This window comes from Perissodus microlepis, chromosome 11 (genome assembly GCF_051167445.1).
Source record: "Perissodus microlepis isolate ML-2025 ecotype Zambia chromosome 11, ASM5116744v1, whole genome shotgun sequence".
In the NCBI taxonomy this organism is placed as follows: Eukaryota; Metazoa; Chordata; class Actinopteri; order Cichliformes; family Cichlidae; genus Perissodus; species Perissodus microlepis.
In genome coordinates, this window is record NC_140471.1 from 8,973,234 (window position 1) to 8,986,463 (window position 13,230).

The following is a 13,230-nucleotide window of genomic DNA, read 5'->3' on the forward strand; positions in this document are numbered from 1 at the left end:
ACATTTGTAATACGTATGAATATAATTTAATGTATAAATCACAAGCCCTGGGGCAGGCTCCGGCCCCCGCCCACAACCCTGAAAGGAATAAGTGGCAGAAGATGAATCAATCAAGAGGTGGATGAATCCCTTGCTCTCTTCCACAGCAGGTCTTTTGTCCTGTTTCTCTCCCTTCACCCCCAATCAGTCAGTGCAGATGGCTGCCCCTCCCTAAACCTGGATCTGATGATTCCTTCCCATTATCGCCAAGTGCTCGCTCAAAGGGGATCATCTGATTGTCGAGGTTTTCTCTGTATTTATGTGGCGTCTTTCCCTTACACGATATTTGGCGCTGTTGTTTGGATGGATGGACAGACTGATGGACGGACAGACGGATGGATGGATGATGGCCACATACATAATAATCTTATACAATAATGTAGGGAGACAGATATGGAGGCTGAGAGAGTTTGGGCATGTGGATATGTTGGACAAAGGATGTTGAATGATGCTGATGTAGTGAAGGAGGACATGCAGTGGGTCCGACACAAGTAGATGCTATGAATAGGGTGGCAGGGCGGACCAGAAGAGGAAGACTATAGAACATCTTAACAGTTTTTAAAGCAACCATAACGTTGATTGATGCAGTTTTATTGGCTTTAGATATGTACAAAGTGAGCAGTTGTAATATGTCACAGCTTATTAAATGGATTATGATTCTCTCCATCATGACAGCACCATGATTATTGTTAAGTTACAGCTAGGTTGATTTAATGACTCAGTCATCAAACTGTCATACACTCTTAGTTCTCAAAGCTGCATAAAGCAAACTCTGATTATTAGCACATGCTTATAAATCTAAAAAAAAAAAAAAAAAAAAAAAAAAGATAAAATGGAAATCTTAAGAACAACATCATCACTTTAAACACTAGCTGCAACAGTTTAGAAACTCCATTCCCATCCCATTATAGAAAATAAGCTTCTCAGTTTGCTCAGAAAAAAAAATGTGGGGTGACCTTTGATGGCATCAGCAGAACTGAAATTTAGAGAAGAACAATAAAAAGCATTAAAAATCTCTTTAAAGTTATTTAACAGAGCATGAAATAGTGTCAGAGCAGAGCTGTTCAGGTTCAGGAAAGGCTTACCTTCCAGCGGTTGCCACACTCATTGCACAGAACAAATGTGGTCATTGGCTCATCAGCACTGCGTGTCTGCACCTAAAACACACACACAGACACACACACACACACACAAAGACACACACAGACACACACACAGCAGGTTTAACTGTAAACAAAACACCAAAGTGAAAGGAAGCGGTTTATACGACCTACAGTGAAGCTGAAACACTCCTTCCTCACTAGTACAGTGTATATCCCCCACTCTGTGACTGAAATACATCAATCTCATTATATTTATTTGAGCCACATACAACTCCTCAAATTATCAAATAGCATCGCTGAAGCTGATTTAAGCCCCAGCTCTAATACAGCCCCACAGCTTTCTTGTTTTTCTGTGACATTCAAAAGAGAAACAGTTACTCTACAGGCTTTTCAGAACATCACAAACAACAGCAGTAAATAGCCGACTCAGTGCGGTCACATCGTGTGAAACAGCAAAAAATTTCTCATTATTATGTGATAACTAAAAGCAAACAGCTGGAGAATTAACTGCCCTATTACAACACCACCTCTCCCTGTGAAAAAGGCACAAACATCACAGCCTGCTTCACTCTGGAAACACATCGGTTTCACACGCTCACTCGCCTTAATGCCACCATTAGAGCCCTATTAGTCCTGTTATCTGCTTTGTTCTGACACATGTGTGTACCTGGTTATAGGTGCAGTTTTTCTTCTTGCACTTGCCGCACTGCAGCAGGTCGGTGGTGGTGCCACCAGTTTTAGCCATCTGGTGTTCCCTGATGGCCTCCTGGGTGAGCACGTTCCTCAGCTGTTTCAGCTCGTCGCTGGCCATTTCCTTAATAAAGACGACATGATGTGTGATAACAAAAGAGGAAAGAAAAGGCAGGAATGTGCAAAGTGTTGCTCATTGCTGAGGAGAGGTGAACTTGCAGGGCTGTTGTACCTCAGCAGACATGGTGGCGATGCGGCGTAACTCGATGCTTCCTGCGAGCACATTTTTGCGAAGGCCTGGGTTCTTCGGGTCCTTCAAGTTGCTGATGCGGCTCCTCACTCGGTTCTTATACTTCATATCAGTGGCTTTTATCTCCTGGTAGATATGTGCGATCACGCTGTCAAGGGCAAACTAATTCCTCCGAGTAGCATGCTTGATAACAGCTATAATGTTGAAACAAAATGCTTTCCCTTTGGTTCAACACTGAAAGAACTACAGTTTAATTAATCATAGTGCATAGTGGAGAATTATCAACTCTGAAGGATATGATCTTCAATCTCTGCTGCCATGCCCTCACAGTTAGCTCCAAATTCCTTGTAATCATCTGTGAAGTTCAGAAATTACATTTCATGTAAGTCAGCAGGCAGTCTGCAGCAGGTCTTAATGTGAATATTAAAACTGCAGCAATGATAACGTGCAGCCTAAGCCTCACTATCTGTGCGCAGGGCAGCTGCCAGCATCTCAATGCACTTGTCTCTGATGGAGTCTCCAGTGGCCAGGTGAGAGGACAGCGGACCCCCAGGAGAACTGAAGCTGGGTGACATGGGGCTGGTCGGGGTAGTGGGAGTTTTGGGAGCCTCGGATTTACTCTTTCTGTAAAAAAAACAAAGATTTTTAGTGTCAAATTCATTAAATACGGATCAAAACGTTGTTAGTGCTGCACACCAGCCACACAAGTGCAGCTTTAACCTTTAGCAATAATTCATCCATCATGTAAAGAACCCATCCTGAAACGCTCTGACTCATCAGTCCTTGAAAAAATATTAAAGAATGATGAATGTCAACACTGATAAAGAGGCTATTTGGAGTTGCTTGTTGCCACCCACTGAGTCCTCCCACGAACTGGCAGCTTGTCAAACAGGAGTGCAAAATAATAAGCATACAGTGCTGTGCAAAAGTCTTGAGCCACTACTCTACTCAACTTTTTTTTGTTTGTTAAGCTACTCAACACTGACCAATGAATCATTCAAGCATTTAAAAATGCACCTAACTCAAGAGATGAACCATTGTTGTGGACCAATTTTAGACTATATCAGATTTTGATCCACTGTGCGATACCATACCTACGGCTTCATTTTCCAGCATGACAATGACCCCAAGCACAATGTCGAAACATATGTAGATAGAAAAACACACAAGGCCTCCCCAGAGCCCGAGCCTCAACATTACTAAAGCAGTGTGGGATCATCTTAGCAGAAAACAGAACAAAAAGGCACTTAACATCCAAAAAAGAGCTTTCAATGTCCTTCAAGAAGCCTGAAGAACAACTCTGAAGACTAGTTAAAGAAGTGAGAAGAATGCTGCATCAGAGAGTTCCTGCTGTGTTCAAGAATAAAGGTGATCAGACCAAATATTTACTTTCAAGCTAGCTAGAATCATATAGAATCATATATTCTTTATATGCTGTAGTTCTATGAATGTTTGAATTTTCCATTTTCCTACCAATATAAATAATTGAGGGGTGGCACAAGACTTTTGCACAGTACTGTAAATCTACAGTGAATAGCCATCCTTACCTTATTTTGCACCCAGCAAGATCGAAGATAAAATCATGCTAAGAACCTGAGAAACATAATTAAATACCTTTCGATGCTGTCAGTAGAGGGCTTCCTCTGTAGAGGTCCAAGCTGAGGAGCCTTCGAGCCCTGAGACTCTCTCCTGTAATTCAAACTCAAGGTCATTTATGTTTTTCACGTGCAGAAGTACACAAAACTTTAACACACGAGAGTTGATAGTTTGGTGAACTTGTATTTAATCAGCACCGGTCGCTGTTATTTACCTTTCTCCTGTTAGCTTCTTTGCTGCTGGCGAGCTGCTCGTCTTTGAGTCAGTCGATTCCCGTCTAAGCAGTGAAACACTTTCAGTCAGTCTGGGTTTAATCATTTGGATTTCACATTTAAGTACTGGTGAGATTTAAACTGGTGCACAGAACTGATACCTGTCAGCTGAATGACGTTTCACAGGTTGGCCAGGCTTTGACTCACAGGAGTCCTTTCTGCAACAAAGGATTAGCATCACTAGCATCACATTTCATATAAGATGAGTGCACACACACACACACACACGTTTATGCTGTATTCTCAAACGTATTTCCTGGCTCTTGCACACCTGTGTTTGTCTTTTTTGGCCTCCAGGGTGGGTTTTTTGGGAGGGGGGGATTTAGAGTCTGATGAATCTTTCCTGACAAGAGGAAGAGTTTGTGTGTGATTTTTTTTTTTTAACCAAACCCGTCTGTGAACAATAAAACGAGAATGCATCCATCTCCCTTTGCTCTAAAATTCAACAGTCTTCACACAGGGAATGAACAGATATTTTCATGCAGATGACTTGCAAACCTTTCTCGTTTGGTTTCATCTGAATGTTTTCTAGACATTTTGGTATCCACTGAGTCTTTCCTGCAAAAAGAACACAACTTTGGTACTACACTGAACACCAGTGTTTTATGTAAAACCAAAGAAACAGATTTCTTAAGGCCACTGATCATCCAGAGACTGCAGCCAACTTGTTTTTTTTTTTTTACATGAATGAGAAAAAGAACCATTCCCAGATCCCAGACCTGTCTTTCTTCACATGATCTGACGTCTTTTTCTGTGGAGGAAGCAGCTTAGAGTCTGACTCCTTCCTGCTTTAGCAAATAAAAAACAGATTCAAATTCTGAGTCCGAATAAAATTGTTTTTTTTTTTCCAAAAAATATTTTCCCGTCTGTAACTCGTCTGAATCAGACCTGTCTCTCTCCTTCATTCCATCTAGAGAGGGCCGCTTCGTAGGAGGAGGAGGGTGAAGGTGAAGAGGAAGCGGAGGAAGAGGAGCGTTGGGGTCAGGAGGCTCTTTTCTAAATGAAAAGACACCTCTGAGCTCAGATGAATCACTTCATAAACAGAGTGAATAATGACAGAAAATCATTACGGCACTGCAAAGAAAGTAGGCATGCAGAGCCTGACCTTAAGGGAGGAGGAGGATGTAGGTGAAGAGGAAGAGGAGCAATCGGAGCGTTTGGATCCAATGGAACTTTCCTGAAAATCAGCACTTGTTTGAGATTTTTTAAAACTCTGTCATTGTTTTCTGTCTAACGTCACTCAAGAACTTCAGAAACATGCACCAAACCACATCTGACCTCTCCTTCTTTACTTCCACGGGAGGTCGTTTAGTCGGTGGAGAAGGAGGTCGGGGAGCGTGAGGGCGAGGAGGTCGGGAGGAAGAGTCTTTGCCATCCTTCCTGGACATATGTCACAACAGCAGAGGTCAAAAGGCCACCTGACGATGCGGTATGCTGTTCAAGCCCACAAAAACACACCTGAGTGACTCTTGTCAGCATGCACCATGCACAGCAATGGAATCCTGTTAGGCCACGTGGAACACACTGATGCATGTTAAGTCATTAGCAGCAACCGCGCGCTCTGCAGCTCAGGCAGCACGAGAGTCCAAACCTGTCTTTCAGAAAATCCATGGCGGGGCGTTTGATGGGAGGAGGCCGAGCGGGTCGAGGAGGAGAGGGGAAACGGGTGGGATAGAGCACACTGCTGTCCAGCACACCTCTCCTGAAATATACAACAGAGTCTGAAGCTCTGCTGGATCTTACTGGGAAGTGTCGTGCGTTTTTCTGAGCCTCTACGTTCTCACCTTTCAAACAAGGGCTTGTGGGGGTCAGTGGGTCTCTCTCTCTGAGGCTCGCTCAGAGGTCTCTCCCTCTGAGGTGTGCTGGTGAGCCTCTCGTGGTTGTTTTCTTCTCTCTGTTTGTCCTTCCTCATCTCATCTGCAGAGCTGCACTTCTTGAGCTCCGTGGGGTTTTTCTCTTTCTTGAGCTCTTCCACGTGCCTCGTCTTTTTTGGTTCCTCTAATGGTCTCCCTCTTCTCGGCTCCGACTTGTGCTTCTCACCCCGTGGGTCTTGCGCAGGCTTCGGCTTCTTGTTATCAACCTCCACTTTGGGATTTTCTGGGGGTGCTTGTTTCTCTTTCCTGATTTCCTGCAGATGTTTTGCATTTCCAAGATGCTCCAGGTGCTTTTCTTCCACGAGGTCGTCAGCATGTCTCTTTTTGATTTCATGGCCATCATTGTGTTTGTCTTTCCTGATTGCATTAGCGTGTTTTTTGTCATGATCGGAGTCTTGTTTTAGTTTGACTTCCTGCTCGCCGTGACTAAGAGAGAAAAAAGAGAAGCACTGTTTTTACCTCTATGCAAGAATTACCACAGTGAGTGTTAGAGGTGGAAGTGGGTTGAAAAAATGGCAAATATATTAACACGAACATGATTTAAATCACTGACAAGCACTGAAGAAGTCAGTGCTTTCATGCAGTTAAACAGTGAAGGACACTTCATAGCGTCTCAGCTTTTACCCTACATATGCACTTGTAAACAGTGCTGCTTTGCAGAACAGAATAACATCACTGTGCTGACTTCTATATTCTATAATCTATCCCATGCATCGGGTGAGCAGGTGGGGTCTCACGGTCAGGCTTGTGCCTATTCCAGCCGTCACACGGTGAAAGGCAAAGGGACAGGTCACTAGCCGACCACAGGACTAACACAAAGAGACAAACAACCATTCACACCTATGAGTAAATCACTAAAATTGGGGAAATCACTGTGGGAGGAAATGAGAGAGAACCCACCCAAACACAGTGAGAACATGCAAACTCCACACAGTTAGGTCGGACCACACAGTGGAGTCGAACCCAGGACCTTCTTGCTGTGTGGCAATAGTGCTAACCACCGGACCATCATCCTGCCCGATGTCAAAAAAAAAAAACTAACTAAAGAGAAACAAAGAAGGAAATATTTTTAGTTTTAGTCAGTTGGGTCACATCCCAGCAAACATGATTGACACCCCAGCGTCATCTCCCTTCTCAAAATTAATCATGACACCAAAAACTGAACAGCAAGCAGGTGGATGTTGATGTTGTTCACAAGTACAATACAGGTCCGACCATCTCTTACAAAGTAAAACATATATAGATCCGATTAATACATCTGTCTTTGTTTTCTCTTTAACAACAACTCATTTGGTTAGTACGTGATTGTGACGTCTTCTCCACACAGACAATATTACCAAAACCTGTTTTTAAAGAAAATTTGATGCTTTTTACATGGTTTACATGTTAGGTCCTAAGCAGCATCAGGAGCCCGGAACTTGTTAAGCATGAAGTCAATTAGCTCAACAGAAACATAAAGGGTAAAACCTTGAGTCTTAGTCACTCCTGAACTGAGATTCTTCAGTCTAATAAGGACGTCTGAGCAACGCTGAAGCTTTACCTAACACAGACGTCAGACACAGACATTACTTATGGGCTCAAAATGTGGTCATAAATATTTTGTACTTGTAAAAAAGATTTGTATGTGTAAAAAAGATTTGTGTGTGTGTAAAAAAGATTTGTGTGTGCGTAAAAAAGATTTGTGTGTGTGTAAAAAAAATTTGTGTGTGCGTAAAAAAGATTTGTGTGTGCGTAAAAAAGATTTGTGTGTGGACTTAGAAAAAAAACCCTGCAAGTTACAAGTACGAATTTTGACCCTATTTTTCTTCCTTTCATCTGATTGGTCAATGTCATGTCAATCACAAATGTAACAATCCAATCAGAGAACAGATGGGTTTGGCTGTCGGAGGGGCGCTTTTTTGAACTGCAGGTCCTTGAAGGGTGATACAGTTTGAAGCTGGAGGATCTCTATATAAATATCCGATAGCAGCTAGGTCCCCTAACTTTCAGTAGCTGTTGAAAGGAAAAAGTTGTGGTATATCAGTGGTTAGAAATACCATTATTACTTTAGGATTAATTTAACACAAAGTCAGGGCTGACCCAGGACCATTGCTGTGAGTCACAGTGCGCAGCATAAAAGTCCTTTCACATCAGACGCAGGATGTGCTGCTAATGCTAACTGCTAACTAAAAGCAAAGGATCCAGAATTTGTTGCGCTGGCTGCTGGGCTCTGTGGGTTTTTGCAGCAGCTCTACCTGTACTAGATGCACCTGCTCCTTGTCTTTTCTATCTCTGACTTTATGTCCTCTACAAGAGTTTCTGTTTTTTTTGCTGGTTCTTCAAATGTTCAATAAAAACATGTATGCTAATTCATAACGAAGAAAGCTTTGTAATGAAGACTGTCATTTCCAAAACACTGCCCGCCCCCACCCCGCGGTCCGCAGCGCTGTTGAAAAGGCTGTGGAAGTCCCTATATTAAACACGTAGACCTGTGACATAAAAATCACCAAACTCGGACGACCACAGACTGTTTTCCTTCGTGGTGATGAAGGAAAACGCTGGGTTGGCATGTAAAAGGGCATTTATTCCCTTCAAAGACCTGCAGTTCAAAAAAAGCGCCCCTCCGACAGCCAAACCCATCTGTTCTCTGATTGGATTGTTACATTTGTGATTGACATGACATTGACCAATCAGATGAAAGGAAGAAAAATAGGTCAAAATTCGTACTTGTAACTTGCAGGGGTTTTTTTTCTAAGTCCACACACAAATCTTTTTTACGCACACACAAATCTTTTTTTACACATACAAATCTTTTTTACGCACACACAAATTCTTTTTATACATACAAATCTTTTTTACACATACAAATCTTTTTTACACACACAAATCTTTTTTACGCACACACAAATCTTTTTTACACATACAAATCTTTTTTACGCACACACAAATCTTTTTATACATACAAATCTTTTTTACACATACAAATCTTTTTTACGCACACACAAATTCTTTTTATACATACAAATCTTTTTTACACATACAAATCTTTTTTACACACACAAATCTTTTTTACGCACACACAAATCTTTTTTACACATACAAATCTTTTTTACGCACACACAAATCTTTTTTACACATACAAATCTTTTTTACAAGTACAAAATATTTATGACCACATTTTGAGCCCATAATTACTGATCATTATTAACATCAAGCGAGGCTTTCAGGGACACGTTTACTTAGACACAGGATGTCTGCATAACTGTGAGTCACCTGCCCTCACAAAGAGCAAGGTTTGTATTATTATACCTGTTCAGAACTTCCTAAATTTGGACTCTAACAAATATCCACTGGCAGCAGCTGCTTTTGGCTGATTTCCCTTGTTTAATTTAGCACAACTTTTTTACACCAGATATCCTTCCTGACACAACCCTGCCATCTATCCAGGCTTTTAGACTGGTACAATGAGCACGCTAGCCTGTGTTTGCCTGAGACTGGGTCTCAAAACAGGGATCCTTCACACGTAACCACTACACCATGGACCCACCATATTGTGATATTTAAAAACACTGACGATAACCCAGGATTAAAACATCTTCAGTGAAAGTGAAACAAGCAAAACCAAACAAGAACCTACCTGACACTAAACTGAATTACGAACTAGAAAAAAAACAATGAGTCTGACATGTAGCCCTTAAGACATCATCATCATCCACTGATTTGTGGTCTCCCATCTACGGTGGCCCTGAGAGGTCAAACCCACCGCAACTTAAGAAAACACCAGCTAACAGAAAAATGCTGGAAAAGCAGACAAAACACAGCAGAATTGGGGAAAAAATCCACAACTGAAGTGTTTCTGGGGGCACAATAACATCATGGACCAGCTGCAGAAGTAGAAACCAAAACGTGTGAAGGATCGCAGTGAGACACGCTTAAAGAAGTAGAGGATTCATCGCTGTTGTGAGGGAGAAAAAGACGCAGGTAATGTGTGTTTTAATCACATTATTCATGTAATACTTTAGATACATATTTGCTGTTGTGTTTTGTGTGCTTTCGCAGCATTTTTTTATTAGCTGTTGTTTTCTTAATTTGTTCGTTGGAACTCTCAGGAGCACCATACCCATCTTTCTTTCTTGTTGGTGAGTCTGCACGCTAATATGGTATCAATCTGTCAGTCACAATGCAAAATAACCTGATTCAGTCGTGTCTATTCACAACAACTGACACCCCAGTGCATTTTATATGGTAAGGTAAAGAACCTACAATAATGCATGGAAAATCCCAACAATCAAATCATCTCCTATGAGTAAGCACTTGCCAACAGTGGGAAGGAAAAAGTAAGAGGGACCTGCTGGGGGTGATGGGAGAGAGAGACAGTCCAAAAAAAGAGAAAGGCAGAGTCCAATTCATGAGATTTTAACTTGTTACTGAGAACATAAAATAATTTGGAAAATATATCCTGGGGTAATAAATCGTCCCACAGACTTCTGGAGTCGCCCCCTGCTGGCTGTTAGGAAGAATGACGGTGATAGAAAAATTATTAAAGTTATGTAACACGCTTTGCAGTAAGCTGAAGAGTCTATCTCTCAATGTCTCTCTCCATCTGTGCTCTTCTCAGGCTTTGTTGTGGCTACTCTGCTATCTGTTATCCAAAGAAGACAGAACCATGTTCAGTACAAGGACGCCAAGTAACTGTTAACAATAAAAAAAGTGGATAACATTGGAAAAAGTGTATAAATGAAACTCTGCCCTGCTTTTGCTTCCTTGCAAGTAAAATGAACATGTTGGAGCTCACTACTCCGTGTGTTTCACTTCTTAAGAGAACTGTTCTATCAGAAGGTTTAACACACTTTCAAACGGGCTTTTATCTGCAGTTTATCATTCAGGGGTTAAAAGAAGTCTGCCTATTTAAAGTTATGATGCTACCTAAAGGATAAAATGTGACATTACAGTGGCTCACAAGTCTGTTCTGTCCTTAATGTCATTAAACACCCCAAACTGTTTGCAGCAAATAGCTGCCCCTCACTGAGCCTGGTTCTGCTGGAGGTTTCTTCCTGTTAAAAGGGAGTTTTTCTTTCCCACAATTGCCAAGTGCTTGTCAAAGGGGTCATCTGACTGTTGTCTTATTGTAGGGTTTTGAGGCAGCTCCAGTTGTGATTCAGCACTATGCAAATACAACTGAACTGAATTAAATCGTCTGAATGTAGCTCAGCCAGGCAGTAGATTACCTTGAAATTTTATTTGAACTTTAAACATTTCAATGCCTTTTTTTACAAAGCTGTTGTCACTTTTAGCAGAGAGTTATTTTTCAAGGTGTTTTTATGAATGCGAAGAAAATACTTTTGTTCCAGTGCACTGTAAAGCCACACACACACATCATTACGGACCTGACAGCAGGCAGGCACAGCAGGTATGCGGACATTAACCAGAACTTCACTTCATAATGTGTGTGTGCTCTTTGTATTAAATGTCACGTTAAGTGTACCTGTGTAGTTTCTGTGTAACCGCTGTGAAACCACTGACCTGCTCTGCGTCTCCGAGGGAGAGCTGTTTGGAGAAGCTGCCATTTTGCTGGAGTTCAAACCATTCTTGGTCTCAGACGATTTCTCGGGATGAGAGCGGCCAGAGTCTGCATGAGTGCGTGTTTTGGAGGAGAAATCATATCAGCAAATCAGACTCCGTGCTGATGTATTGACTGCACAAGCAACCATTTCACCGCTGTGAAAACACTGTAGTATGCATGTAAATCAGTGTGTGTACCCAGAAGTCTTTTCCAGTCTTTAATGAGGACTTTTGCCAAAGCAATCACTTCTTCATCTGTGCAGTGCTTCCTGATACCATTAACAGACATTCCAATTCTCGTTTCCTGAAGCCAACATAGACACACGGGTTAATTATTTTCTTTTTTCCACATTTCCCCAGGATGATCAGCAAAATTAAAATTTAACCCACCTGTAGAAGTTTGAGAGTCATATTGACGCCTTTCAGCTCCTTCAGCAGGTCAATGGCGCCCTCCTGTATTCACCAAACAGTGACATCGTTACTTGCAACCCCTTAACTCTTTAAAGGGTTCATTTAGAAATGCGTAATAACAGTGTAAAGCACAGATCTGGCAACAAGAATGCGTTAACCTTTCAAAAAAAGAAAGCGCAATGTGATTAGCAAACAAGAACAGTTTCACTTCTTTATTATTATTTTTCAATAGCACTCGATGGGATTTTTACAACATTAGATCCACTGTTTTGCACGGCTGTTTACTCCGATTACAGCTGGTGGCATTATCTTGTGCAGCCCCCTAACTGTGCAGGAGCGACGCGAACAATGTCGTGTTTGCAGATTCAGTCACAACACGAGCACGGCCTTACGCCCACAGGCCGCGGTGTTTACTTTCTGTTCTGCGAACTTCCATGTCAGTTAAACTCGCTAAGCATTTTCAGAAAGAGAGAGAGAAAAAAGCTTTTGACAAACACAAAAGAGCTGGGCTACACAGCAGAGCTGCACACTGGCACTGAAACGGTCCTGCAAGAGAAATACATGCAAACCCACGAACACCTGTTGATCGTTTGTTACGGTCAAGCTCGCGCTTCACTTCTGCACACTTTCCAAACACACCGAGTCAGCAGGAATCAAACTCGTGTTTAACAGAAAAGAAGAGGAGCCCATTTTAATTTATGGAAAAGTCTATTGCAGGCCTTCTGCGCAGCGCGAGGTGGCGGGACAACGCGCCACCTGTGGGTGTCAAAATAGAGTCTCACCGTGTTATTTCTAGACACCATCTTGTCCAGTTTTTTTGCAATCCGGATGAGATCTTCCTCTCGAGTCATCGCTGCATTTAGTCGTCTAAAGACCGATCGGTTGCGCCAAATGGATACTTATTTTAAAAAAGAAAAAAACTCCCGAGAAACAGAAAAGTTTGTATCTGCTACAGGTCGGACTTTACGCGCGACGCACTCCATTCAGCCGAGAGGCGTGTCCTGCGGAGGGGTCCCAGCTGACCTGCTCCACAAATGACAAACTAAATATAGACACAGTTGTAGACCCGTGGACAACAGGGATGACTGAAGTTTAGTGTGAGAGATTTTACTTCTTTTTTTTTTAATCAACTTTATTTTGTCTTATCATGCTTTGCTCTCCTGTGGCTCCTTAGATTTCTCTACACCCTGGACGGATTATATCACAAAATGATCTCTCTTTAAGATTTTCCAGCAAAAACGAGGTCACTGTGTAATGATTAATCTTTCCTACACTGGAGGCAGAACTCGGGCAGCTGCTGCTGTGCCAAAGAGCAGCCCGACACTAAGTCACCGTTTACCGCCTGTTTCTTTCTTTGTTTCTTTGTTAGTTACTTCATTTTTTTGTAACACGGAACAAGGGCACCTCGAACACTAAATCAGACAACAATTTCACTTTCTCTCACAAAATGGGGA

The 13,230-nt window shown here is 42.0% G+C and overlaps 1 protein-coding gene across 1 annotated transcript; it reads right to left on the bottom strand.

Annotated features, from left to right (window-relative positions):
- Nucleotides 1-614: 614 nt before the first annotated feature.
- On the bottom strand, nucleotides 615-12,808 carry tcea3 (transcription elongation factor A (SII), 3). Its single transcript, XM_084944128.1, has 21 exons — nucleotides 12,559-12,808; nucleotides 11,756-11,818; nucleotides 11,564-11,669; nucleotides 11,327-11,432; nucleotides 5,735-6,250; nucleotides 5,542-5,652; nucleotides 5,229-5,330; nucleotides 5,056-5,127; nucleotides 4,839-4,946; nucleotides 4,670-4,738; nucleotides 4,449-4,508; nucleotides 4,222-4,293; nucleotides 4,052-4,108; nucleotides 3,893-3,955; nucleotides 3,697-3,771; nucleotides 2,546-2,706; nucleotides 2,376-2,437; nucleotides 2,065-2,214; nucleotides 1,810-1,956; nucleotides 1,125-1,196; nucleotides 615-1,015 (listed from the first exon to the last, which is right to left on the bottom strand). Exons 1-21 carry the CDS (start codon nucleotides 12,625-12,627, stop codon nucleotides 1,007-1,009), a joined length of 2,250 nt encoding a protein of 749 aa, XP_084800254.1. The 5' UTR covers nucleotides 12,628-12,808; the 3' UTR covers nucleotides 615-1,006.
- Between the last annotated feature and the right edge of the window lie 422 nt (nucleotides 12,809-13,230).

Bases quoted from the DNA above. Each gene is read 5' to 3' on its own strand.
- tcea3 (XM_084944128.1), bottom strand. From the start codon at position 12,627: ATGACTCGAGAGGAAGATCTCATCCGGATTGCAAAAAAACTGGACAAG. The intron at 3,772-3,892 runs GTAAATAACAGC...TTTGAATTACAG, and splicing joins AAGAAGCTAACAGGAGAAAG to GAGAGAGTCTCAGGGCTCGA. The intron at 1,197-1,809 runs GTACACACATGT...TGTGTGTTTTAG, and splicing joins AAAACTGCACCTATAACCAG to GTGCAGACACGCAGTGCTGA.